This window comes from Ornithodoros turicata, unplaced genomic scaffold (assembly GCF_037126465.1).
Source record: "Ornithodoros turicata isolate Travis unplaced genomic scaffold, ASM3712646v1 Chromosome23, whole genome shotgun sequence".
NCBI classification, from domain to species: Eukaryota; Metazoa; Arthropoda; class Arachnida; order Ixodida; family Argasidae; genus Ornithodoros; species Ornithodoros turicata.
This window is the reverse complement of record NW_026999342.1, coordinates 3,231,061-3,255,578: the sequence shown is the minus strand read 5'-3', so window position 1 is coordinate 3,255,578 and position 24,518 is coordinate 3,231,061. Positions and strand designations below refer to the sequence as shown.

Below are 24,518 nucleotides of genomic sequence, written 5' to 3'. Positions count from 1 at the left end.
TCGAACGGCGATGTTTGGTTCCTTAGCCTCGATGTAATCTCGGACAGAAAAAGCAAGAGGAGCCAAAGCATCTCTTTGCGTTATCTTACCGCTTGCAAAGCTAGTTTTTGACTGATCAAGGCCACGGATAGTAACCGTCTGCTCGCTTTTTTCGCAACTTGCCGACGTCGTTGAGCGAGCATTCATGGACGCCGGCTGCGACAGTTTCCCGATGGCACATTACGGGTGTTCGGTCTTTGTCGCGGGCATTCCCGACGAAAATGGTCAGGGCTGCCGCAATTCCAACAGCCGTTGGGCGCTCGTGGCTGCGGGGGCGCAGGATGGTGCCGCTCCCGCTGCCGTGGGGTTTCGCTAGCTGAAAGGCCAGGTTGACCGCGACTTCGGGGCGGGACGGGTCTGTCAAGGCTCGTTCCTGCGGGGATCGTCCTCTGGTCATAGAGGAACGGATCTAGGGCTCGGTGGGATGACTCCGCATTGTCTGAATTACGGGGGTTGTCACCCAAACCTGTTGCATGCAGGCGTTCGACCGAGGCGGCTCCTCCCGACCACGCGCAGCGCGGTTCCAACGCTTGCTCTGGGGGCGGAGGGGGCCGGTATTGAAGCTCTGCCAGGAGGTCGCCTTGTATTGAACGAGCCTCCTGGGCCAACGCCTCAAGGGTTTTAAAGCGATGGGCTCTTAAGTAGGGCCGGAAGCGCGGGTGGCACTGACGGATCGCCCGTGCGACGCGCTGCTCTTCCGTAGCAGTGGGATCCGCTCTGCTGTACAGATCCTGCAATGCCCGAACGAATTCACATAAGCTTTCCTCAGGATGTTGAGTACGCTTATGCAATTCCTCTAGGACACGGTATTCGTAATCCGGGGGAAGAAATTCGTTTTTAAACCGCTCCTGGAAGTCCTGGAAGGACGTAAACTCCGATTGCAACCGAAGCCAGCGGGCGGCGTCTCCGACCAAAGCAACCTGCAGGATACGTTGGATTAGGACTTCGTCCGAAATTCCCATACCCGTCTGATAGGCGGTGAGGTCATCCAGGAAATCGGCAACAGACTTCTTATCGGTGTAACCTGAGAAGGTAGGCACCGGTAAGTTGAGTCGTAGAGGCGCTTGTGCCTGCGGCGGCGAAACCGACCCGGCATCCATGCGTTGTACCACCAACGAGCACAACTCCGTCATGCGTGACAGGAGTTCTGCCGTTGCGATGGCGTCTGACTGCGGCGCGGGCACCTTCGCCTTGTCAGCCATCAGCTCCGAGGGCTCGTCCACCGGGTGGGAGCTGAAAAACTCAAAGAAACACACGAAAAACGCACACACAAAGAAACAACAGCAATAAACTACAAACTACAACAAACTACTCAACTACACAAAAACTAGTACAACCAAACAGTGCAGCGTGTTCCCCGCCACGGAACAGACGGGCTCGAACCCCAAACGTTGGGCGCCAGTTGTGGTAACCTTTGATATTACTGGATATTACGTGGATATTACTTGACCATTTTGCGTGTACAACATAACAATTTCATTCAAAGGGCATCTCACATCATCATTATTTAGTGGTTGTTGTTCTTTGCATAGATCAGTTACCAAGACATTTCTTTGTTTAATGTTCCACATTCTTTGTATATTATTGATGTTGTTATTTGTCTTCGAATCCACTTCCCTCTGTAGTGTAACTCTCCGTGACCGTCACATAGGGTATGGTACACTGACTGCGCTCGAACCTCAATGCTTTTTTTGTCTGCTCTCCGATTTGGTGCTGCGCCAACCTAATGCGCGACGAATGAAACGCTAGGAACAACGCGCCTTGACAAATCTGCCCTCATGCAGCTACCGTTGTAAATATGGAAATTAGCAGTAAGCCAACGTACTCCACAAGGTACTCTTGGGTACACTCTTAAAACAGAACTCACCATATAACACGCTGAAGGACGACACTTGCACAGAACAATATCGTTCCCACGCGTGGTCTGTGGAAATCGCGGGGCGCGCACTCTCTTTTACAAGTGACTTAACGGCATTATGTGTCACGTAGAGGCGTACGCCTCCCGCTTTCGAAAGCACGGGAGCGAACAATGTCATTTCGGGTTTTGTTTGGCTAGCAGGTTGTTTGTTTTCTTTGGGGAGGGGAACGTTACGAAAGCGGTTGGCGGTTCATTTCTTAAAGGATCATAGAAAGGATATTCAAGCTGTCTACAAACCGCTCACGTCGGATGTCATACCGGAGGAGTAAATATTATGTGGGTTTCGCTTGTCACATCGCACTTCGACGTCCTCTGCAGAGCTGTATGCCACCTTGCTGTCTCTAAAGTCTGTCTTTAACTACCCTCCTCGCTCCTGGGTGATATACACTGACTCAAAATCAGCCTTGCAATATGTAGGAAGCATGGTCATCCTTGGCTCTTTGGTACCGGTGGTAGTGAGTATCCTGACGGTGGTCAATGTTCTTGGGAAACAGGGTCACAGGTTGCCTCAACAGTGGGTCCCCGGCCACACTGGCATTCAGGAAAACGACCAGGCAGATTTCGCGGCTGCTGCGGCCCACCGTATATCCAAAGCCATGCCCATTATCCTCTCTAACGGAGATAGACGCTTCTTCTGCGTTGGAGTCACCCTTGACCAGCCAGCAACGGCGCCATGGCATCACTCATTGGTGACTCCTCCAGGTCGTGTACTCGTTATTACCATTTGAAGGAACTCATTCACTCATAACACATGACGCTGTGTTATGAGTGAATTTCAACCCATGGTAACCTTATGATTTTATGAAAGCCTAGGAAGAGTACATCTCAGCTACGAAATATTTCTTTTTGAATCGCTTGTTTCTTTGAGTAATCGAATTTCGAAGATTGCATTCGAGTGCATAGCTGAGTACTCCCTCAGCAACAACACTGGGTTTGCTCGTGTCGGCTATGGCTAGTCTCGCCTTTCTCATCCGCGTCCCGGTCTGTGGCGAAGCCGTAATTGCAGAAATATTTTGTTGTCCACGCCGTGTGATGTCGATTTTTCCAAACCTGAATGCACTCGAGCTTCGAATAATCCAGCAGTCACGCCGGCAACACTTTTGTTCTTACGCGAGACACAGCATGACACGATGTCAGCCGCAGAATCGTCGACGGAGGATGAATTGCCGTCGTCGCCGTCATCTAGCCGCGTGGGAAACAGTCTTCATGTGTAATGGAAATGTTGAGAGCCTCACAGCGGAAATATGGTATTGCTCCTTCGATTCAGGTGTCCTTGCGGCAAATGCGTGCCGATGCCGACGGCAGACGAATGGATTTGTTGCAGCGAAATAAGACGGTTACTGAAGCAGCGCAGCGGTTGAATTTAAAGAAATCTGTCAATGTGCCATTGAATTATAATAAAAAATTAGACTGCCTAGAGTCATGCGGTCAACGGTATTTGTTCTTACTGGGTTTTTGTCACTTCCTCATGTGAATGTCGTGTAACGTAAGCTTAATTATGTAAATTTTTGCGAGCTTAAGTCGGGTATTTGCCAAGTAAAGCTGACTTTTTTACCCCACCAATATGAAGAGCGTGTCTAATTTACACAAATTAATGATAATTGACAGAGATATTCAGGAGCTATCCCATCGGAAAAAATAGCCGAACATCATGCTCTACGGAGCTCCCACAGGATAGCGCACGATGAATTTTTCAGCGCAATCTGTGTCAATCCGACGAAAGGATGTTGGAAACCCAGCCCACCCCGGCATCGCAGAAAGAGATAACACAGGCATGGCTTATCGCGTCCGACTTTCGCTGGGATAATGCTTTCCTTCTCCCAATTTTAGGAACTGCTACTGTTTCTACTATTACTCTGTGGGCTTGCTTTGGGACCTCTTTTCGTCGGACTGTGAGCGATTGCGCTCAAAAGGTTATCACGCATTACGGTCCGGTGCTCCGAAAAGCATGATGTTCGGCAATTTTTTTTTATGGGATAGCTCATGAACATCACTGTCAATTACCATGAATTTGAGTGAATTCGGCACGCTCTTCATATTGGCGGGGTAAAAAAGTGACCTTCACTTGGCAAATTTCCGTGTTCAGTTCGCAAATATTTACATAATTAAACTTACGATACATGACATTCACATCAGGAGGTGGCAAAATCCTAATGAGAACAAATGCCGTTAACCGCATGATTCTAGGTGGCGTAGTTTCTTTTATTATAATTCAAAGACACGTTTTCTGGGACACCCTGTATGTATTATTCCTGTGTATCGGTAAATACATACCACGTGTGCACTGGTGTTCGCATCGTCAGACGTAACAAGGAGAAACACTGGTGTCGGGAGTGCGGTCCGTTTGAGACATTTTCGACCGTCCGCTGCTACCATTTCGTACGACTCGTCAGAGAAATGGGTTGAGAAAATACGGCGTGGATCACGAATGTCTTGACCTAGCATTTCCTGTTGGAATCTTGTGGTACACAGCCTCCCTGGTCGAAAGAGCACACCTGGTGTGTCCCCGAACATTACAGTAGATACCTGGCATCGCTGTCAGGTGAAGTTCTGTTCAATTTCAGCAGGAAAGGAACTTTTTTGCATACACAAACCTCGCCGGACGCAATACACGGCGTGCGATATGGTTGGAAGGAGAGCAAATAGAGGACGCCGACAGTATTTTGGGATTCTGTTTCTTCGATATTTTGAAGAATTGTCCCAGTAATTCTTGTGATTCTAAAAGTAGTGTTTATTGGTAATTAGTAGCCGGTCGTATGTTAATCGTGTATTACTTAGACATCACATGACAGGAGTACTCCGACCATGAGTTTTTTAGCTGTTGCGGGGCGCAACCTACCGTCCGATTTAATTTTTCTAATTTTTGCTGTATAATAATTAACGCGACTTGAGTGCTTAGGCTCTGTGTGCGGCATCACACAGATAAACACTACCGGGTCGCACACAGAAACAGGGGGCAAATTTCACTTTACAGTTCCTTTAAGATGCCAGGTGGCTTCCCTCGCAGGTTTGCGTCACTTCTCCGGCGTCTACGACTCAACGTCACACCTGTGTCTAGCAGACACATAGTGTATGGGGCCGGTTGGTACATATCCCTTGGCCAGGCGACAAAAGACAGGAACGAGACAGCGACGACGCAACTTTCAACCGTTTACTGAGACTGAAAACAAGCGAACATTCTAACCGGCGCTCCCCCCACATGACGTTATGTCACAGATAACACTTGATGCCAAACACAGACATCACCCGAACCAACAACCTTTCTTTATCACTTCTTCTTGCTTCTTTGTAAGCACAGCGGTGGGGGTACTAAGACAATCTCTACCTTGTTCTACAATGAGTTGCGTTTCCACAATCTGCCTGAGATACACATCCTTTGACCTAAACTTTATCTCAGTCGCTTGAAAATCCGGCTCGCAACCGCAACCCATTACATGCTCCGCTAAACGGGGAGAGCCGCCCTCAGCATTTGATACCTTATTAGCGTGCTCTCGTAAGCGCTCATTTATGCATCGGCCCGTCTCGCCTATGTAGCACTTCCCGCATCCCAGAGGAATGGAATAGACCACCCCCACTAAGCAAGGGACCTATTTATTCCTATGCTGAACCGTACGGACACCTTTCCTCCTTCCACCATTCACAACGGCAGGAAGGGATCCCAAGTTCCTCTTGACAGACACTACCACCTTTATACCATTCTTTGCTGCCACTTTCTTTAACCTGAGGGTGGCAGTATGGATATAGGGTAAGGTGACCGTCGGCTGACTTGTACTGATACATTCTCCTTCCTCTGGGGTCCTTTTACTCCTCAGCAGCCTCCTGACAACCCCCCTGACGAAATCTGGGGGATAACCAGCTCTAGTTAACCTTAGTATCTGATCTTTAATGCTCATCTCAACCTGGTGCGAACAAGACTTCGCCACTGCGTTGCTCAACAAACTCGACACCACCCAAATTTTACAGTCTTGGAGTGACCAGATCTGAACGGGAGAACTGCCTTCTGCATCTTCTGCCCGTAACACCAACACAACTGGGTCCCCCTTTCCCTGGGAGTAGTTGATAACTTCAAATCAAGGTAGTGGAGCATTCCTTCGTGCGGCCTTTCTACCGTGAACTTTAACTTGAAGGGATTCCTTGCAAACACTTTTACTTATACCCTAGTCAGACGGCATGCTCGAAGGACTTCGGGGAATTTTCATTTGCAAAAAATGACCTCTCAGAGCCGTGTCAGACGGCAGCTCAAAGGACCTTTCTAAGAAATGACCATCAATGCGAAAGGAGGCCCCCAACGACATTTGAGGTGTAGGAAGGAGCAATCTCGACAACAGTGTTATGCCATTGTACCCTCGCTACCTTCGCAGCTGAATGTAGGAAAACCTATAAAATGCGGATAATGGAGTGAAACTGTGTAAACGTATTTAGATCCTATTTAGAGAAGTGCATATGACTTCTGCATCTTGATTTGTGGCGCACAGACCAACTTCAAATTTCCACAGCAGACAGGGAAAACGAAACCGCAAAAGGGAGCCGGTGAGGGCAGTCAGTTGAGGAGCACTCCTTTCCCGCCTGTCTGGCAGGCGCCCCCGAACAAAGGTCATTTGAGAGGCCGAAGGCCATTTCTCGCAATTGACATTTGAAATGCTGTCTGACTAGGGTATAACTCATCCCACCTTACACCTTCCTTTCCCACAATCAAGAAATCATCAACAAACCTGTAAATGCGTAACACCTGAGACCCCTCCCCCATCAACTGTCCTTCTAACCACTTGTCTGCTACCTCCATGTGCACATTACTTAAAGCTGGGGCGACCGACGAGGCTATACACACTCCCTTCCCCTGCCTTAATGATCTGCTCTGAAATTCGACCGAGGTAGACATTATGTAGGTGGCAAGCAACCTTACAAATAGATCCGGTGAGCATCCAGTTTCCGAGGAAAACTTCACCTGGTTCACCCTTCCTATGGACCCATTGACCATGTCCAACAAAATATCTATATCCAAGTTAAAATACAAATCTTCAACGTCCAAAGACAACAAGTCGACTTTGTCACACTCCAGGCCTTTCAGATCGTCCACCACCTGATCCGACTTGATGACCATAACAGGATCTTCAATGTTCAATTCGTTGAAGCCCCGATGTAGAAAAGCCGCCGCCAACTCTTGCCACGCATTCCTCTCCGAAACGATGGGGCGGAGGGGCTTATCCAACTTGTGGGTTTTCATGGCGAAAAGTTGAAGATGTTTATTCGTCGTCCGCTTGACCCTATTCGCCACCGACTGAGCTCCAGCCTTTTCTAACAAACAAACAGTCTCCCTTTTCAACTCCGTTGTGTCCCTCTCTGGAATCTCCACGAAGTTTTTCTTTAGCGCAGTCAGCGCTTTTTGTTCGAACACGTCTTGCGAGGCGACCACGAAGCGCGTCTCTTTGTCCGCCAGCATGAGGACACAGTCTTTTGCCACGAACGGTGTAAGGTGGGATGAGTTAGTCAAGGTGTTTGCAAGCAATCCCTTCAAGTTAAAGTTCACGGGAGAAAGGCCGCACGAAGGAATGCTCCACTACCTTGATTTGAAGTTATAAACTACTCCCAGGGAAAGGGGGACCCAGTTATGTTAGTGTTACGGGCAGAAGATGCAGGAGGCAGTTCTCCCGTTCAGATCTGGTCACTCCAAGACTGTAAAATTTGGGGTGGTGTCGAGTTTGTTGAGCAACGCATTGGCGAAGTCTTGTTCGCACCAGGTTGAGATGAGCATTAAAGATCAGATACTAAGGTTAACGAGAACGGGTTATCCCCCGGGTTTTGTCAGGGGGGTAGTCAGGAGGCTGCTGAGGAGTAAAAGGACCCCAGAGGAAGGAAAATGTTAATGATGATGATGATGATTGGGAGTTTAATGGCGCATTGGCAACAAGGATCATAATGCGCCATAAACTAAGGTATGGTTGAGACAGTGGTGATGTTACGGTTATTTCAGAGTAAACACGATTACTAATAAAAGATGAGTGTATACATGCAAGACTACAAAAGGCTAATAACGCCAACGTCTCTCAGGAAATCACAGACGCTTCTAAAAGGGACGAGAGCCTCGTCACCAAGGAATAGGGCTGGGTGAAGAGGTAATAAGTGGTTATAAAATTCCTTGAAGTGATGTTTGCGACGTATTTCATGATGTGTGCAAGTGATGAGTATGTGTACAACAGATAAGAGCTGACCACAGTGCGCACACTGAGGTGGCTCCTATCCCCGAAGTAAGAACCCACGTGTAAGGTACGTATGGCCTATACGTAACCTTGCTCGTAAAGTGCCCAAAAGTCGGTTTTCCAGCCGCTCTCCTGTATCCTGAATGTGAGGTTTAACCACGTGGAGCTTGCAGTTTGTCTGTGTGTTCCAAAAGGCTTGCCACAATCTGTGCAGTGATTTTTTGAGTGCCGATCTCATGTCTTGCACATGTCAAAAGGTGTGGTGTCATTTTGGAGAGCAGCTGCAGCTGCTTGATCTGCCAACTGATTGCCTTTGATGTCTACGTGGCTGGGCACCCAGCATAGGATGACGGAGTACCCCTTTGTTCTTATCAAACAGGCTAAAGATCTTGCTCGCTGCACAAGAAAGTTCTTTGTTGTGTGCTGACTACAAATTGCGTTAATGGAACTGAAGGAATCTGTATATATAACAGAGGACTTTATGGAATCTTGAAGGATGTAGTTGAGAGCCAAGATAATAGCGTAAACCTCGGCAGTAAAAATTGATGCAAATGTTTTTATACGATGAGACCTTGTGTGTGCGCCACAAATCATGGCACAAGTCACTCCTGCACTAGACTTGGACCCATCTGTGTAAATCTCAGTATGGTTATCAAAGCTGTCTTTCAAGTGTGCAAACTCTTGTTGAAGTACTGATGAGGCACTGTCTTGTTTCTTGTATTTTGCCAAAGAGATGTCAGACCTTCGAGGTGGTTCCCAGGGTGGGAGCTTTCTGCTACACTCTACAACTTTGTAGGTCACAGGACGCGAAACCGTGGCAATCAAACTCTGATGTAATTCGCAAAGAGAATGGAGGGACGACAGAGAGCTTGTTAATAAACAGCCGTTTAAAGCGTGTGTGCTTGACGCAAGTCGAGGCTGGATTTTGGGGTAGACTACATATTATAAGTGCGTACGACGTACCGAGGTAAGAACGCCGTCATTTCAAGGAGCATTCCTTCGATTCAACATACAGATTCTGTACTGGAGACGTTCGGAAGGCGCCAAGCACGAGCCTGAGCCCCTGGTGATGGACAGGGTCCAGGGCTTTCAACACCGACTCGCGAGCAGAGCCGTAGACAAAGGACCCATAATCAAGTTTCGAGCGAATACATGCAGAATACACTTGGTGCAGTGTTTCCTCGTCTGCACCCCATGATCTGTGAGAAATGATTTTTAGAATGTTTAATGACTCGACACACTTTATCTTTAGGTTTTGGACATGACCCTTGAAGGTCAGTTTCGAGTCGAAAGTGATGCCAAGAAATTTGGCTTCTGGTTGAACAAGGACATCTTGTCGGTTAATCTGCAGCGTAGGTGGTGAAAACAGTCGTCTAATCCTAGAGAAATTGACACACACAGTTTTCTCAGCTGAAAATTTAAATCCATTTTATGAAGACCACTTGGTCATATTATTGATATGGCCATCTGCATCTGTCGTTCGCATATTGACAGGTTCGTGGAGCAACAAGATATTTGAATGTCATCCACGTACAAGGAGAAAGATATGGAGTGTGGGATGACATTGGTCACAGAGTTGATTTTCACAATAAATAAGACAACACTGAGAACGGATCCCTGCGGGACACCATTCTCTTGTAGGAAGGGGCGGGATAGAGTGGTTCCCAGTCACACTCTAAAGGATCTGTGCTGGAGGAAGTTTGAAATGCATCTAAGTAGTCTGCCCTCCACGCCAAAAGAGTAAAGATCCTGCAGAATACCGTGTCGCCACGTGGTGTCATACGCTTTCTCTAAATCAAAGAAAACTGATAAGCAATGTTATCTTCTGACGAACACTTCACGGATAGTGGTTTCTAGCCGAACAAGGTAATCCATAGTGGAGCACCCCATTCGAAAACCACATTGAAATTCAGAAAGGCAATTATTTTCTTCCAGATGATGAACCAGCCGGTTATTGACCATTCGCTTAAACGCCATCCCAATACAACTCGTAAGGGCGATAGGTCTGTAACTGGCTGGATTCGATGCTTCCTTTCTTGTCTTGAGAAGGGGAATGACAGTCGCAGTCTTCCATAATAATGGTAACGTTCCCTCTGCCCAAACGCGGTTAATGAAAAGGAGCAACAATTTTTTTGAGTCATCAGACAAGTGGCACAGCATAGAGTAGGTTACTCTGTCTGGGCTCGGGGCAGTTGCTTTAGCAGCGAATAGAGATCGCTGAAGTTCCACCATCGCGAACCGCTGATTGAATACGTACTCATCACCACCACTCATTGGAATTTTTCGTTTCTCAGCGTTTGTTTTTACTCTAAGAAATTCGGGACTGTAATGGGATGAATCAGATATGCGTTCAAAACGGTTGTCCGAGCGCATACGCCTGTTCTTGTAGGCTTCCGCACACCTGCACGTTGACTTCTAAAAGAGGGATTGTATAACTACGGTGTTCTCCTATGATTTTGCGAAGTCTGTCCCACACCACTTTGGATGGGGTACTGCGAGATAGGGAGGACACGAAGTTGCGCCAAGATGATCGCTTTGCCTGTTTCCGCGTCCATCTAGCCTTGGATCTCGCCTTTTTAAACAAAAGAATATTTTGTGGTGTGGGGTACCTCCGAAATGTACCCCACGCACGATTTTGAAGTTTACGAGTTTCCTTGCACTCGCTGTTCCACCATGGCTTCGGTCGTTTCGGTAGACGACCGGAAGTCTGGGGAATGGATTGTGTTGCTGCGTCGAGGACGACGTTGGTAATTACATTCTTGGCCTCTTCAATTGTCATCCTCACCACAGAGATTAACGACAGGTCACATTTTTTAGAGAAAGCATTCCAGTCAGCATGTTGGAGCTTCCATCTAGGGGGGCATGCTGTCAGCCTATTGACTGCACACATATATTTCAGGACCACTGGAAAGTGATCACTCCCAAGTGGGTTTTCTTCCACGCTCCATTCTATATCTTGATATAGAGATGGACTGCAAAGCGATAAATCTAAGACCGAGAAGGACTGACTTGAACAGTGGACGTACGTCGGTGCTCCTGTATTTAAAAGACAGATGGAAGTTGATAACAAGACCCTTTCCAACATTTTCCCTCGGCTGTCGGTTCTTGCGCTGCCCCAAAGCAGATTGTGGGCATTAAAGTCGCCTAGGAGTATAAATGAAGTTCGAAGTTGGCTGATTAAGTGTTCTATATCTCTCTGTGCAAAACTTCCTGATTGTGGCACATAGACCGAGCAGATGGTGACAATTATGTCCAGACGCATCTGCACAGCTACGGCTTCCAAGTCTGTAACCAAGTGGACTTCTCTGGACGGAACAGTTCCTCGTGTGACGATAGCCACATCGCCATTGTACTTGCCGAAGAAATCGTTAACGTCGTCCAAGTTAGAAAGCTAACCACGACAGTTCCACTGGAGGAAGTGGTTCATAACGGTCAGACTAAAAAGGAGGAAAAGAAAGCGCAGCACTTGGTGACGCCGACTAGAAAAGACTTGTACCATTTAGGGGTGTTGGACCCTTCGCGGGGGTTGTTTCTGTTGTTCATTCCCTTTGAAACCCATTCCTCGTCCGTTTTGTCGTTTTTCCTTCCCTTGTGAAGGAATGCTGGGGAGGCTCGACGATGACTTCTGCGACATGCAGTCGTCATCGTCGACCTCTATACTTTGGGTGCCTTTTGGGGAAGGGGCTTTTACGACCCCGTCCCAAACTGACTGTGTGCCACCGACCCTAGAGGAGGCCGTGGCTGTTTCTTTGTGGCCAGTTGAACGGCTGGCCTCCGTCACGGCAGAAGACACCAGAGTGTCTCCAGCCTTCTCAGGCTGGGAAGTATATAGTGGGGACTCAGAACCCGAAAAACAGGTCTGTGTCTCCACGGACTTCCTCGGTGGCGCCAACCCCCCTCCCCTACGCACTCCCCTACGCACCCCGTCGGAAAAACTTCCTTTCTTCCTGAACTCGAGCTGTGCTCGTGCAGCTTTGTAGTTTAAGTTCTGTTCTGTTATTTTCAATATTTCTTTTTCTTCTTTCCACCGTGGGCAGGACCGAGAATAGACAGGGTCCCCCCCCCCCCCCTCACAGTTAGCACAGTGGAAGTCTTTTGTACATGATTCAGGAGTATGCTCTTTGCGAGCACATCTGGGACACACCAACTGCCCTCGACAGACTTGGGAGTTGTGCCCAAACCGCTGGCATTTGAAACAGCGACGAGGATTAGGAATAAATGGTCTGACATGGCAATTGACATAACCGGCTTTGATGGTAGAAGGAAGTGTGTGCAGCTTAAACGACAGGATGATGTGCTTTGTCGGGATCTCCTTGCCATCTCTCGGCATAATTATCCGTTTGGCAGAGACGACGCCTTGCTCTTTCGAGCCCTCTTCGATTTCAGTTTCGCTGCACCCGATTAACTCTTCTTCGGAAATGACTCCCTTAACGGTGTTCAGTGTTCGGTGGGGTGTAACTGAAACAGGTATATCTCCCCGATGTTCCTTAGAGATTGCAGTGCTGTACTTTGTTGTTTATTATTGACCTCTACCTGAATGTCTCCTGAGCTCAGTTTCTTGGCCTGAAACGACTTTCCTATTAAGTGTTCGAGTGCCCTAGCAACAAGAAAAGGAGATACTATAGATAGTTGTTTAGTCTCGTCATCTGAGTGAAGAATCAGGAACTTGGGAAACCAAGGTTCCGGACAACTTAGGTCAGAGAAATTCAATGTTCGTTCTTCGGTGCGGCTCCTCTTCGGGCGCCGATCGGTTTTTTTAGGTTATTGTGTCCATAGGAAATAATGAATGACATTCGGTGCATACGTCCTGCCGCCCACCACGGAGCCCAACCAGGGGACCGCACACCACACAGTAGCAGGTACCTCTGCATGATACCCAAGTGCAGCTTTCTGGAGAGTGAAAAGAACTGCCCAAGGTTGACCCTTGCCGCAAAAGAAGGTGAAAAGAGGAAGGGAGCGAGGAGGAGAGAAGATAAAGAGAAAGCAATGAAAAGTGAGACGGCGACTAGCTGAATAGTCCTAGCCGGGCCTTCCAGGACCACCCGTCTATGGGAAGCAGGGGCCAAAGCAGTGTGTTGCTTTCCCGGAGGGGCCCCGAAGGGTCCAAACCAACCTCCGAGTCCACTCAACTGCCAGGATCCCCCTTTCCCCAGACACGGGAAAGCCACGCACAGCTATACGTGGGGGTCTCTCTCCTGCGGCGACCCAACCGTGAATGCGCAGGAGGTGGGTACTGCGGCTGCTGCCGGACGATGGGGGCGCATATTTCCCGACACCGGGGAAGGAAAATGTATTAGTACAAGTCAGCCGACAGTCACCTTACCCTATATCCATACTGCCACCCACAGGTTAAAGAAAGTCGCAGCAAAGAATGGTATAAAGGTGGTTGTGTCTGTCAAGAGGAAATTGGGATCCCTTCCTGCCGTTGTGAATAGTGGAAGGAGGGAAGGTGTCCGTACGGTTCGGCATAGGAATAAACAGGTCCCTTACTTAGTGGGGATGGTCTATTCCATTCCTACACGAGAGCATGCTAATAAGGTATCAAATGCTGAGGGCGGCTCTCCCCGTTTAGCGGAGCATGTAATGGGTTGCGGTTGCGAGCCGGATTTTCAAGCGACTGAGATAAAGTTTAGGTCAAAGGATCTCAGGCAGATTGTGAAAACGCAACTCATTGTAGAACAAGGTAGAGATTGTGTTAGTGCCCCCACCGCTATGCTTACAAAGAAGCCAGAAGAAGTGATAAAGAAAGGTTGTTGGTTCGGGTGATATCGGTGTTTGGCATCAAGTGTTATCTGTGACATAACGTCATGTGGGGGGAGCGCACTTCTCGCGCTTGGGGCTATAGCCGGGTCTAGAACTGCGAACAAGGAATTTTCTACATCACAAGTAGGTGGCCTCTTGCGGTACCGTTTCTGTTGATGGATGGATTTTATTCGTGGCCAGTGTTGCCAACTTAGTGAGGGGAATGTTTCTCATTTGGCGGCTGGCGATTCTTCTTTTTTTTTTTTGGGGGGGGGGTCGTGTATCCTGGCCGGCTTCCTTTGTCTTTCTTTCTTTTTCGTGTGTGTGCGCGCTTTCTTGGCCTTCCTTTTACCGGTGTGAATGGCCGTCGCCGCGCAATCCGTCCACAACACCGCCATAGCCATTTTCTCTCCCTCCCCCGTGTTAACCTCGTTCACAGCGCTCAGCTGGCTCAGTGGTCAAGAGCGGGTGTCTTCTATTTATACGCGCATCGTCCTGTACCGGCACCACTACCGCCATCGACAGCGCACCCGGAATCGCGGCGCGCAATATTAAACAGCAGCTCAGGCAGTTCGGCTCTGGCTACCAACTAGAACGGTTGTTGTCTGTCATTATTCTAGCTGAGCCAACACCTTGTGACCCGGACGTTCCATTTACCTCGCTCTTCCACGGTCATGTCTCACCCTTCAGTTCCGCCCGTTGCGCAACCTCAGCTCACGGCAGTTGCTATCAAGTTGCCTCCTTTCGGGAACTGCCTTCCGGCAGTCTGGTTTGCCCAAGCCGAAACCCAGTTTCACTTGTCTGGCGTTACATCCCAGCTGACTAGGTTCTACCACGTAATTTCCGCCCTGTCCCCCACCGCTGCCGCCGAGGTTTATGATCTCATAACCACCCCTCCGCCGGAAAATCCATACGATGAGCTCAAGTCAGCCTTGCTCAAACGCACATCGTCTTCCGACCGCGACCGACTACACCAGCTCCTCTCCGTCGAAGAACTAGGCTAGAGAACACGTTTGAACTGGAATACTGGATATTTCGAAATCCTAAGTTGTTATGTGAAGAAATGTAATTGATAACAGAAGACACATGAGTGAGAAGCATCAAAATAGCATGTTCCGTCGAAAATAACATCGTGTCGCCCTTAAACTATCATACGAAACATTTCCTTCCTATGGCTAACCATGATTTATTTTCGCCCCAGAATCTTGATTGGATATCACGACGGCGTTTACGGCAAAATCGGGCAAGGTGTCCCCGAATGCCACAATAGAAGCAGGTTCGTTGTTCGCGCTGCCGATAAAAGGATGTGCTGACCATCGGGGCGCCAGAGCCAGGTGAGTCGTAAAACCCCGCAAAGGGGGCGAGAACAGCTGGTTCTGGAGGAGCGGGAGGACCGAGTGGTTGAGGAGGCGGAAGACGAACGACATCAGCGTACGTGGGGCGAGAGATGGGCGTAGTCTCTGGCGTTGTGAGGGAACGGGCAATTTCTACACGCACAGGATGTTGAAGGGTATCATGACTAAGAGGCGGGGTGGGCGTGGGAGCAGGGCCTGGTAACAGTGCGACACGGATCCCTGCACGCACGAGTTCTTCGCGCAGCACGTCACGAATCATGCTACGGATAGTGTCTAGAGTGGGCGACGCATGAGTGGCCGTTGACGAGAACGCAAGGAGGGAAGGTATTCGTGCATTTCTCGCGTTCTGAAGTGAGCGACAAAGAGACACGACGTCAGCGACGGTCGTGGGAGCTTTGCTGACGAGAAGTTGAAACGCATCTTCACGAACGCCTTTGAGAATGTGTTTGATTTTGTCGCTCTCTGACATCTTCTGGTCTACCTTTGCACATAAGGAAAGAACGTTCTCAATGTACGACGGGTAGGGTTCTTCGGGAGCTTGCACGCGATGGGAAAGTTTATGCTCAGCATCCACTTTCCGGTGGGCTGGGCGGCCAAATAGCTCTCGGGCACTGGTGGTGAATGCGACCCAGTCAGTAAAATCAGCTTCGTGGTTCAAGAACCATGTCTTGGCTAAGTCGGACAGATGGAAAATGACATTGTTGATCTTGGTAGCTCGTCCCACTTGTTGTAGGCGCTCACCCTAGCATAAGTGTCGAGCCACTCGTCGATGTCAGCGCCGTCCGTACCAGAGAATGATGGCGTGTCCCGCTGACGGAGAGCAGGCGCAAGGACAGGACGAACGTCCCCAATAACGGCGTCAGTTGACATTCTGGCGAGCAAGCGGCCAGAACGTAGCTCCAGAGTGGGAGTGTAGGCAGGGAACGGTAGCACCTCCACCAAATGTGGCAAGGAAACAGGTTTGGCAAGGTTTATTCGGGTTGATGCTGGAACTTCCAGAAGCGGGAGCGAGCGAGCGAGCGAGCGTGCCGGAACCGATGACCACGTTGGCGATCGTCTGCCTCACAATACACATGTACCCGGACTTCCCTGGCGGCTGGAAATCATGCTTAGAAGCAGCCACACACCATCACAACCGTTCCCAGAACAAAGCCATAGGATGTACACCATACTTTGCTCTGCATGGTACACCACCCATTCTCCATGCCGACCAGTACCTCAACATTGCTGATCACATCACCTTACAAGAACAACGCAAGACCACTGTTGAAACAGAAAAGTATAGGATGGCCATGGAGAAAGACTTTGACCGCCGTCACAGTCGCCAGATCCCAGCCATCGCCATAGGAGATCTTATTCTCGTGCAGAAACCTCTGCCTGGTACGCGAGGATTACCACAAGGGCCTTACACCGTCGTACAAACGGCATCAAAGAACGGTATCTTAAAAACTGTCGGATACCTTACACCAGACAATCATATGCACATAGCCGCTATAAGGAACGTCTCAAAATATCATCCCAGGAGGGATGAGCTTCAAGACCCGGGGCCTATGTAGGGTACCAGGGGAGACAATAAAGAAGCCGAGGAACGGGGCACGAGCCTCACTCGGTTCGTAACCAGGGAACAGTGTACTTGCTCTATTCTTACATCATTTACATTCGCTTCAACGGTGCTCAAGTGCAACCTGCGGTCGTGCACAACGGCTTTTTTAAAACGTGCGCGAAAAATAACAAATTGTTCGTAGACAGGCGCGTTCCCATGTTTTTATACCTCCTGTGAAAATACTTTTTCTTACTGAGATAGCGACGCGATTCAGGGGAAAACCAGTGTGGATACTTTGAACGACGAGGTGTATACTGCGGAGCATACTTAGTAATGCTGTCAAAAATTTCGGTAAAGCGGGATACGTCGTCGTTGGGGTCAGAACAGCTAAGTACAGACGAGAAATCACACGAATCAAGATGATAGAGGCCGACATAGTCTCCTCTATCGAGAGCCAACCTCGAGGATTGGGGACGCGTGACATGGGCCCGTACGTGTGGGAGTACAATGGTCAGAGGAGGGGTGATAACCATCAATAGGAACGATAGGCAATCGAGCGCGCTCGACAGAGGCACTGAAGTTTGAAAAACATAAGTCCAGCGTGTAACCGTCCTTGTTAGGGACATTATTCAGTTTTATGAGCTGATGAAAGTGAGCAAAGTCAAGAAGTGAATGGCAGAAACGGACTGAGCAGGAGCTATGCGCTGTTACGTTATTGCTAGTAAAGTCAACGCCAGGAGCATTGAAGTCACCCAAAATTAATATTTTACATTGTAGTCGAATTAATTTTTCTCCCAGAAGTAAGAAGTACCTTTCAAGGGCATCTGGGCTATATCCAGGGTGAAAGCAGTACACGCCTATTAGCACCCGGTCATTGCCACTGAGGATGAGCTCAACCCAAACATAATCGGGCACAAGCTCAAGACCGGAACGACGGCGACAGCTATAACGGGACCGCACAGCAATAAGCGAACCGCCACCCCTTTGGGCTTGCGTCTCACAACGGTCGGTCGAACCTAAAGACAGTGTAATATTCTGGAAAACACGAGGAACTTGGTATGCCTGGCCACAGCCACGTCTCAGTCAAACGAAGGAAATCAGAATCAAGATCAATGACATTGTGGAAGCACTCAACGTTTTTCGTACGAAGGCCGCGGACATTCTGATAATATACAGTGCAGTCAAACACATTATTTCTGCCGTTATGCAGGTACTGCATCGTGTTGAGGGGAGATGGCTGCGGCATCGCGGGGAGCCGCTTGAATCATGGTAGGTCGGAGAACGCCAGAAAATTCACGGAATAGACAGTCGCTTGGCCAAACGTTCCTATCCAGCAACTTCGTGATGTCGGCGTCGCTGCAAGTAACGTGGAATGACGCATACGCCGGGCTGCGGGTAATCAGCTTGGTGCACACGGGAGACACTACACCTACACTGTCTCGCAAGTAGGACGCGACGTCTTCAGGATTAGTCGATGGGCAGAGACGGGTGACAAAGACCGCTTTACCTTTGTGTGCGCTGGCTGGGGACGCGGCCTTGAGTAGCGAGGCGGTGGCCTTCCCTCGTGTGACCTCCTTCCTTTCACTTTGGCGGGTCATATTGGGATGTGCAGAAAAAAAGCCGACAGGAGGAATAGACGGCACTGAAGGAGGAAAATGTTTGGGCGACCGAAATCGTCGTTAGAGGGGCGGCTGTTCCAGGCTGAAGCACTGGCTTCGGGCAGGACTCGACGGTCCTCACATGCGACGGGTTCTCTCGACATCAACATCGGTGGTTTAGAGGAAGGCACTGAACTTCCTTGAGGTAAGGTCACTTGCATTGCGGAGGGCAGCTTGCCGATTTCACGCCGGACACCGTTCAGCTGTATAGTGGTCGCCGTAAATCCTTCAGTCATAGCTTTCTTGAGCGTGCGATTCCCTTCGCGCAGGAAGATCACTTCATCGGTCAGGAACGACATCTGTTTAGATCTGTGGTGACGACAACGACGACATCCAGCCGTGCCATCTATCGCGCGCCCCCTTTCCTTTTTCGGCCCGCGCTTCTCGGCTCTCTGGCCGTCAGTCCACCGGCAGCACCCTGCCAGAATAAACACTCTTCTCTTCTGGTCTCTGGTTGTCCTGTCCTACAGTTGGTGACCCGGACTGGAACACCTATCCTTGTCGCTGCCGCATTCACCATGGAAGCTCCCGGCTCTGGCGATCCCGCACCTCCACGCCTGGGCGCAGTTGCCGTCAAGCTTCCCCCGTACTGGCCGTCCGATCCTGCTCTATGGTTCGCCCATATCGAGTCCCAGTTTGCCACCCGTGGGGTCAGCTGCCAACTGATGAAATTCCACTACGTGGTCTCAGCGCTTTCCCCAGCCGAAGCGGCTGAAGTTCGCGATATCATTATGACCCCACCCGCATCACGACCTTTTGACAGGCTGAAAGAAGAGCTCGTCCGGCGCACAACGGCTTCTGAGCAACGGCGCTTGCAACAACTGATCACCTCAGAAGAACTGGGCGACCGCAAGCCGTCCCAACTCTTGCGCCGGATGCAGCAACTTTTGGGGAACAGTGCGTCATCGGTCGATGCTTCCATCGTGCGCGAGCTCTTCCTCCGGCGTCTTCCATCGAACGTTCGCATGATCCTGTCCAGCTCAGACAGTATCCCTCTCGACGAATTGGCGCAGCTAGCAGACAAGATTATGGACAGCATGAGCCTTTCCATCGCCACTCCGGCGTTGTCCGCCGTGGTTGCGCAGCCCGAAGAGCAATCCGAATTGGCTAGACTTCGAGCAGACGTCGCCAAACTTACGGAACTCGTCATCTCTAGCCTTCGAATTCCTCGTTCCCGAAGCCCCAGTCCTGCACCCCCGCGCACTAGATCCTCATCGTTCCGCCGCCGGCGTCGCAGTCCGAGACCTCGCGATCCAGACAGTACCCTTTGTTGGTACCACGAGACCTTCGGCGACCGCGCTCACAAGTGCACCCCTCCCTGCTCTTTTCCGGGAAACCGTCTTGCCAACAACTGATGGCGACCGGCTCTGTTGGCACTTCCCTCTGTCGCCCTCCTTCTCTCTTCTTCATTATGGACCGCCGCACAGGCGTCCGGTACCTCATCGACACCGGCGCCGAAATTAGCGTCATTCCCCCAACAAGCTGCGACAAGAAGCGCCAATCCGCTTCCTCTTCCCTCGAAGCTGCCAACGGAACCTCCATCCCCATTTACGGCGAACGCTTGAACACCGTCGACATTGGACTTCGGCGAAGCTTCCCCTGGGTGTTCGTCGTTGCTCACGTCAAACATGCCATTATTGGCGCCGACTTTTTGGCGCACTTCGGCCTTCTTGTAGACATGAGCAGACGTCGACTTCTGGACACCCGCACTAGCCTCACGGTACAGGGCATTCCTTCAGCGCCTGCACTTTTGAGCCCCATGATCATACGCTCCAGCCCTCAGTCCCGTTTTGAGGCCATCATCCGTAGCTTCCCGAACTTGTCGCCTTCTCCAAATACCGAACGGCCTGTCAAGCATGACGTCCTACATTATGTTGCCACCACAGGACCACCTGTACATGCTCGAGCCCGCCGCCTTGCACCAGAAAAACTCCGCGTTGCCCGTCAAGAATTTCAACATATGCTCGACCGTGGCCTCATTCGACCTTCCTCCAGCAGTTGGGCGTCTCCGCTTCATCTCGTCCCAAAGAAGACCGGAGATTGGCGCCCGTGTGGTGACTATCGCGCCCTCAACAAAGTCACCATACCTGACCGCTACCCTCTCCCCAATCTCCGGGACTTCGCGGCCAACCTTCATGGGGCAACATGTTTCTCCAAGGTCGATCTTGTTCGAGCATACCATCAGATCCCTGTGGCTCCGGAGGACATCCCAAAAACGGCGATAATCACCCCTTTTGGACTATTTGAGTTTGTCCGCATGCCGTTCGGGCTCCGTAATGCGGCACAGTCCTTCCAACGCTTTGTCGACCAAGTACTTCGCGGGCTAGATTTCTGTTTCGCCTACTTGGACGACATCCTCATTGCAAGCTCTTCTGAAGCGGCACACGAGATGCACCTCCGCCTGCTCTGTAAGCGCCTCGATGCTCACGGAATAGTCATCAACACGGCCAAGTGCGAGTTCGCCGTCCCCGAACTCGAATTTCTCGGGCATCACGTGGACCAGCATGGCATCCGTCCCCTTTCGAGCAAGGTTGAGGCCATACAGAAGTTCCCCGAGCCAACCAACTTTCGGCAGTTGCGCGCATTTTTAGGGCTGGTAAATTTCTACCGCCGCTTTCTCCCTGGATGTGCGCAAGCCTCCCAGCCCCTCAACGGCCTCCTACGTCACAAGCGCAACTCGACACCGTCGTTCACCTGGACGGATTCCGCCGCGGCTGCTTTCGTCGAACTCAAGGAAAAACTCTCGCGCGCAACTCTCCTGGTCCACCCCAAGCCCGATGCTCCCACCAGCATCATGGTGGACGCCTCGAGCACCGCGGTGGGCGCAGTCCTTCAGCAACACCTTGAAGGCGATTGGGCGCCGCTCGAGTTCTTCTCAAAGCCATTGTCACCTTGAGAAGCTCGGTACAGCACATTTGGCAGAGAACTCCTGGGCATCTACCTTGCAATCAAGCAGTTCCGGTACTTCCTGGAAGGCCGCTGCTTCTTCGTGCTTACCGACCACAAGCCGCTGACCTTCGCCCTGTCAACAACCGGCACATCTTACTCTCCCCGCGAGCTCCGGCAACTCGCGTTTATATCCGAATTCACCACGGATATTCGTCATCTTCCAGGACGGGACAACGTTGTCGCAGACGCTCTCTCTCGTGAGAGTCTCAACAAACTCCACGTCCCTGGACTCCTCCGAATAGATTTCTCTGCCATGGCCGTTCAGCAAGACACTCAAGAGCTCGCAGACCTGTTCTCAACGTCCTCCCTCCGCTTCGAAGAGCGTTCCGTTCCTTTTTGCAACGTCCGCCTCCTCTGCGACGTTTCCACTGGCTCACCTCGGCCTCTCGTGCCGAGCACTTTCCGTCGTCCCATCTTCGACGCCCTACACGGACTCTCCCATCCCGGCGTGCGGGCCACTCAGAAGCTGATTACCACGCGCTTTGTCTGGCCCAAGATGAACGCTGAAATCCGGGCCTGGACGCGGTCCTGTATCCATTGCCAGCGGACCAAAATACACCGACACACAGTAACGCCGACTGCCTCCATTCCCCTGCCATCTTCACGCTTCGATCACGTACATCTCGATCTCGTCGGCCCCCTTCCACCATCTGACGGAGCAACCTACTTGCTAACTTGTCGCTATACGCGTTGGCCCGAGGCGTTCCCCATCCCACAGATCACTGCATCTGTCGTCGCCCAAGCCTTCGTTACCGGATGGATATCGCGGTTTGGCGTGCCTACGACCATCACTACTGACCGCGGTCGTCAGTTTGAGTCGCGCCTTTTCCAGGACCTCTTAGCCACTTTGGGTATAATTCGAACCCGCACGACGGCGTACCACCCGGCATCTAACGGCATGGTGGAACGTTTTCATCGGCAGTTGAAAGCCTCGCTACGGGCCCATGGCTCCACCCGTTGGACAGACTCCCTGCCGATCGTCCTCCTCGGCGTACGGTCAGCCCTAAGGTCGGACCTTCAGTGCTCGTCGGCAGAGCTGGTTTACGGCTCCACCCTTCGCTTGCTTGGCGAATTCTTCCGCACATCGTCCTCATCGGTTACCACCAGTGCTCCAGACATCCAGCAGTTTGCTCAGACGCTCCGCGACACCATGTGCAAGCTGCGTCCCGTTCCTCCCCGCACACCGCCTGGCTCCCACGTCTTCATCAGCCAGGACCTGTCTTCGTCCTCCCATGTGTTCGTGCGGCGTGACGCGGTGCGTAAACCTCTCGACCCCCGCTACGATGGTCCTTTCAAAGTGGTACAGCGCAGCCAGAAGACTTTCGTTGTTGACATCAAGGGGCGCCATGAAGTCATCGCAGTCGACAGGCTGAAGCCAGCCTACCTCACCGTCGCCTCAGTTTCTGCCGTACCGTTTCCAGCTCCCCCACCCCCACCGGACCCTCAAGCCCTGCCTTCCATGAACTGCAAGCCCTCCTGTGTCCGCTGGTCACCTAACCTCGTTGCCGTCCGGCACATCCCAGCTCCCACCGGTCTAAGCGGGGGAGCCATGTGGTGACGACAACGACGACATCCAGCCGTGCCATCTATCGCGCGCCCCCTTTCCTTTTTCGGCCCGCGCTTCTCGGCTCTCTGGCCGTCAGTCCACCGGCAGCACCCTGCCAGAATAAACACTCTTCTCTTCTGGTCTCTGGTTGTCCTGTCCTACAGATCCAACAGCAAGGTGCGAAGATCGTCATCAGCGGCAGAACCTTTCGGGGTCGGGGCATTCTTAACCCTATAACGTCGGAAGCCGATGTAGAGCAAGTTTCGCAGACATATGGTGCGTTATCGGCGGGCAGTTCTTCATATTCGGCGCTCAGGAAGTTTAAGCATGTCACATGAAAATACAGTGCACACTCGGAACAACGCAGGGACTGTTGGTTACTGGGAATCCTCTCAGAGCAAACAGCGCATGATTCCAACCTAGGCGCCATATTGAAAGCTGTGAATGCTTACATATCCATCTGGCGTACAGCCTACTACTACTTTGTACGTATTGTAGTGCTTATAATTTAAGAATGTCTGCATGTGAGTATTTAGGGAGGATGGTCTCTGGATTCGCACTTCTGTTGCGTCTAACACCAACCTTGTGTTTGGAAATTTGTGGAATGCTTTCGGAAGGTGTGTCTGTATTTGCCTAACTGTAGGAAGTTTCGTGATATCTTTTAATTCACGACAAAGAAAATTTATCCAAGTCGTGAATACTTTGCTGAAGTTATCCTCCGATATCCCAAAGTTTCGTGCTATCTCCTTCCCAGGCACACAAATTTTAGCCTTACGAGCACCATGAAGAATTCCCCCCCCCCCCCCCCCCACACGAGATGTCTATCTCTAATCCTTCCCCGCCTTTCATCTTGTTTCTTCTCTGAGCTGCACCAGTACGTCATCACCGAGGCACGGGGCGAGAGCATGTCAAAGAGGGCTTGAAAGACTCCAAAATTTGGAAGTCCCGTATAGTAGCGGCACTCAACACTGTTCTGGATTAGCGACACACTCAGAAAGCGAGATTTTGCATCATTCACTTCAGCCTGAAGATACGTGGTCCTGCCTGTGAGTGCCATCACTTCCTGTTGTAGGCGTGCCACTTTTAGGGAACAGGCTTCCTCATGGTCACCAGGATGTAGTGACTGCACACTTTTGTCGTTGTTTGGGTCTCTGCTGCTGAGGTCTGAATAGTAAACGATGATATAGTCCAACAGTTGAAATTGCAAGAATTTGACACATAAATGGCCATGTGCACTAACCCGAATTCACTGCAGAACATACTGCGTCTTCTACTTCAACTGTGCTGGTATCCTCACAGTGATCTGCACAGTGTGGATACACAATATTACACACATGCACTATGTCATCCCCTTATGTGGCATATATTCACATATTGTAATATTATTCAGCTTTGCTGTATTAGTGGTTTGATATGGGAGTCTGTAAACACCGACCTGAGCGAGGTTGCACAGCCCCTTGTGTCTGTTCAGCGGACGTCACGAAGTCTGATGGTGTCTTGATGCCTTGGCTAGTTGGTTTCCTTGGTCAGAAAATAGGCAAGACAAGTGAAATATAAGGATTGGTCAGCGT

At 50.6% G+C, this 24,518-nt stretch overlaps 2 protein-coding genes across 2 annotated transcripts; one reads left to right on the top strand and one right to left on the bottom strand.

The window, feature by feature from the left end:
- LOC135373294 (uncharacterized) lies at positions 1-1,441 on the bottom strand. Its single transcript, XM_064606520.1, has 2 exons — positions 1,129-1,441; positions 1-1,063 (listed from the first exon to the last, which is right to left on the bottom strand). The coding sequence occupies exons 1-2, from the start codon at positions 1,133-1,135 to the stop codon at positions 183-185; spliced, it is 888 nt and encodes a 295-aa protein (XP_064462590.1). The 5' UTR covers positions 1,136-1,441; the 3' UTR covers positions 1-182.
- Positions 1,442-18,970: 17,529 nt separating this feature from the next.
- LOC135373334 (uncharacterized) lies at positions 18,971-19,807 on the top strand. Its single transcript, XM_064606553.1, has one exon. The coding sequence runs from the start codon at positions 18,971-18,973 to the stop codon at positions 19,805-19,807; it is 837 nt and encodes a 278-aa protein (XP_064462623.1).
- The last annotated feature ends 4,711 nt before the right edge of the window (positions 19,808-24,518 follow it).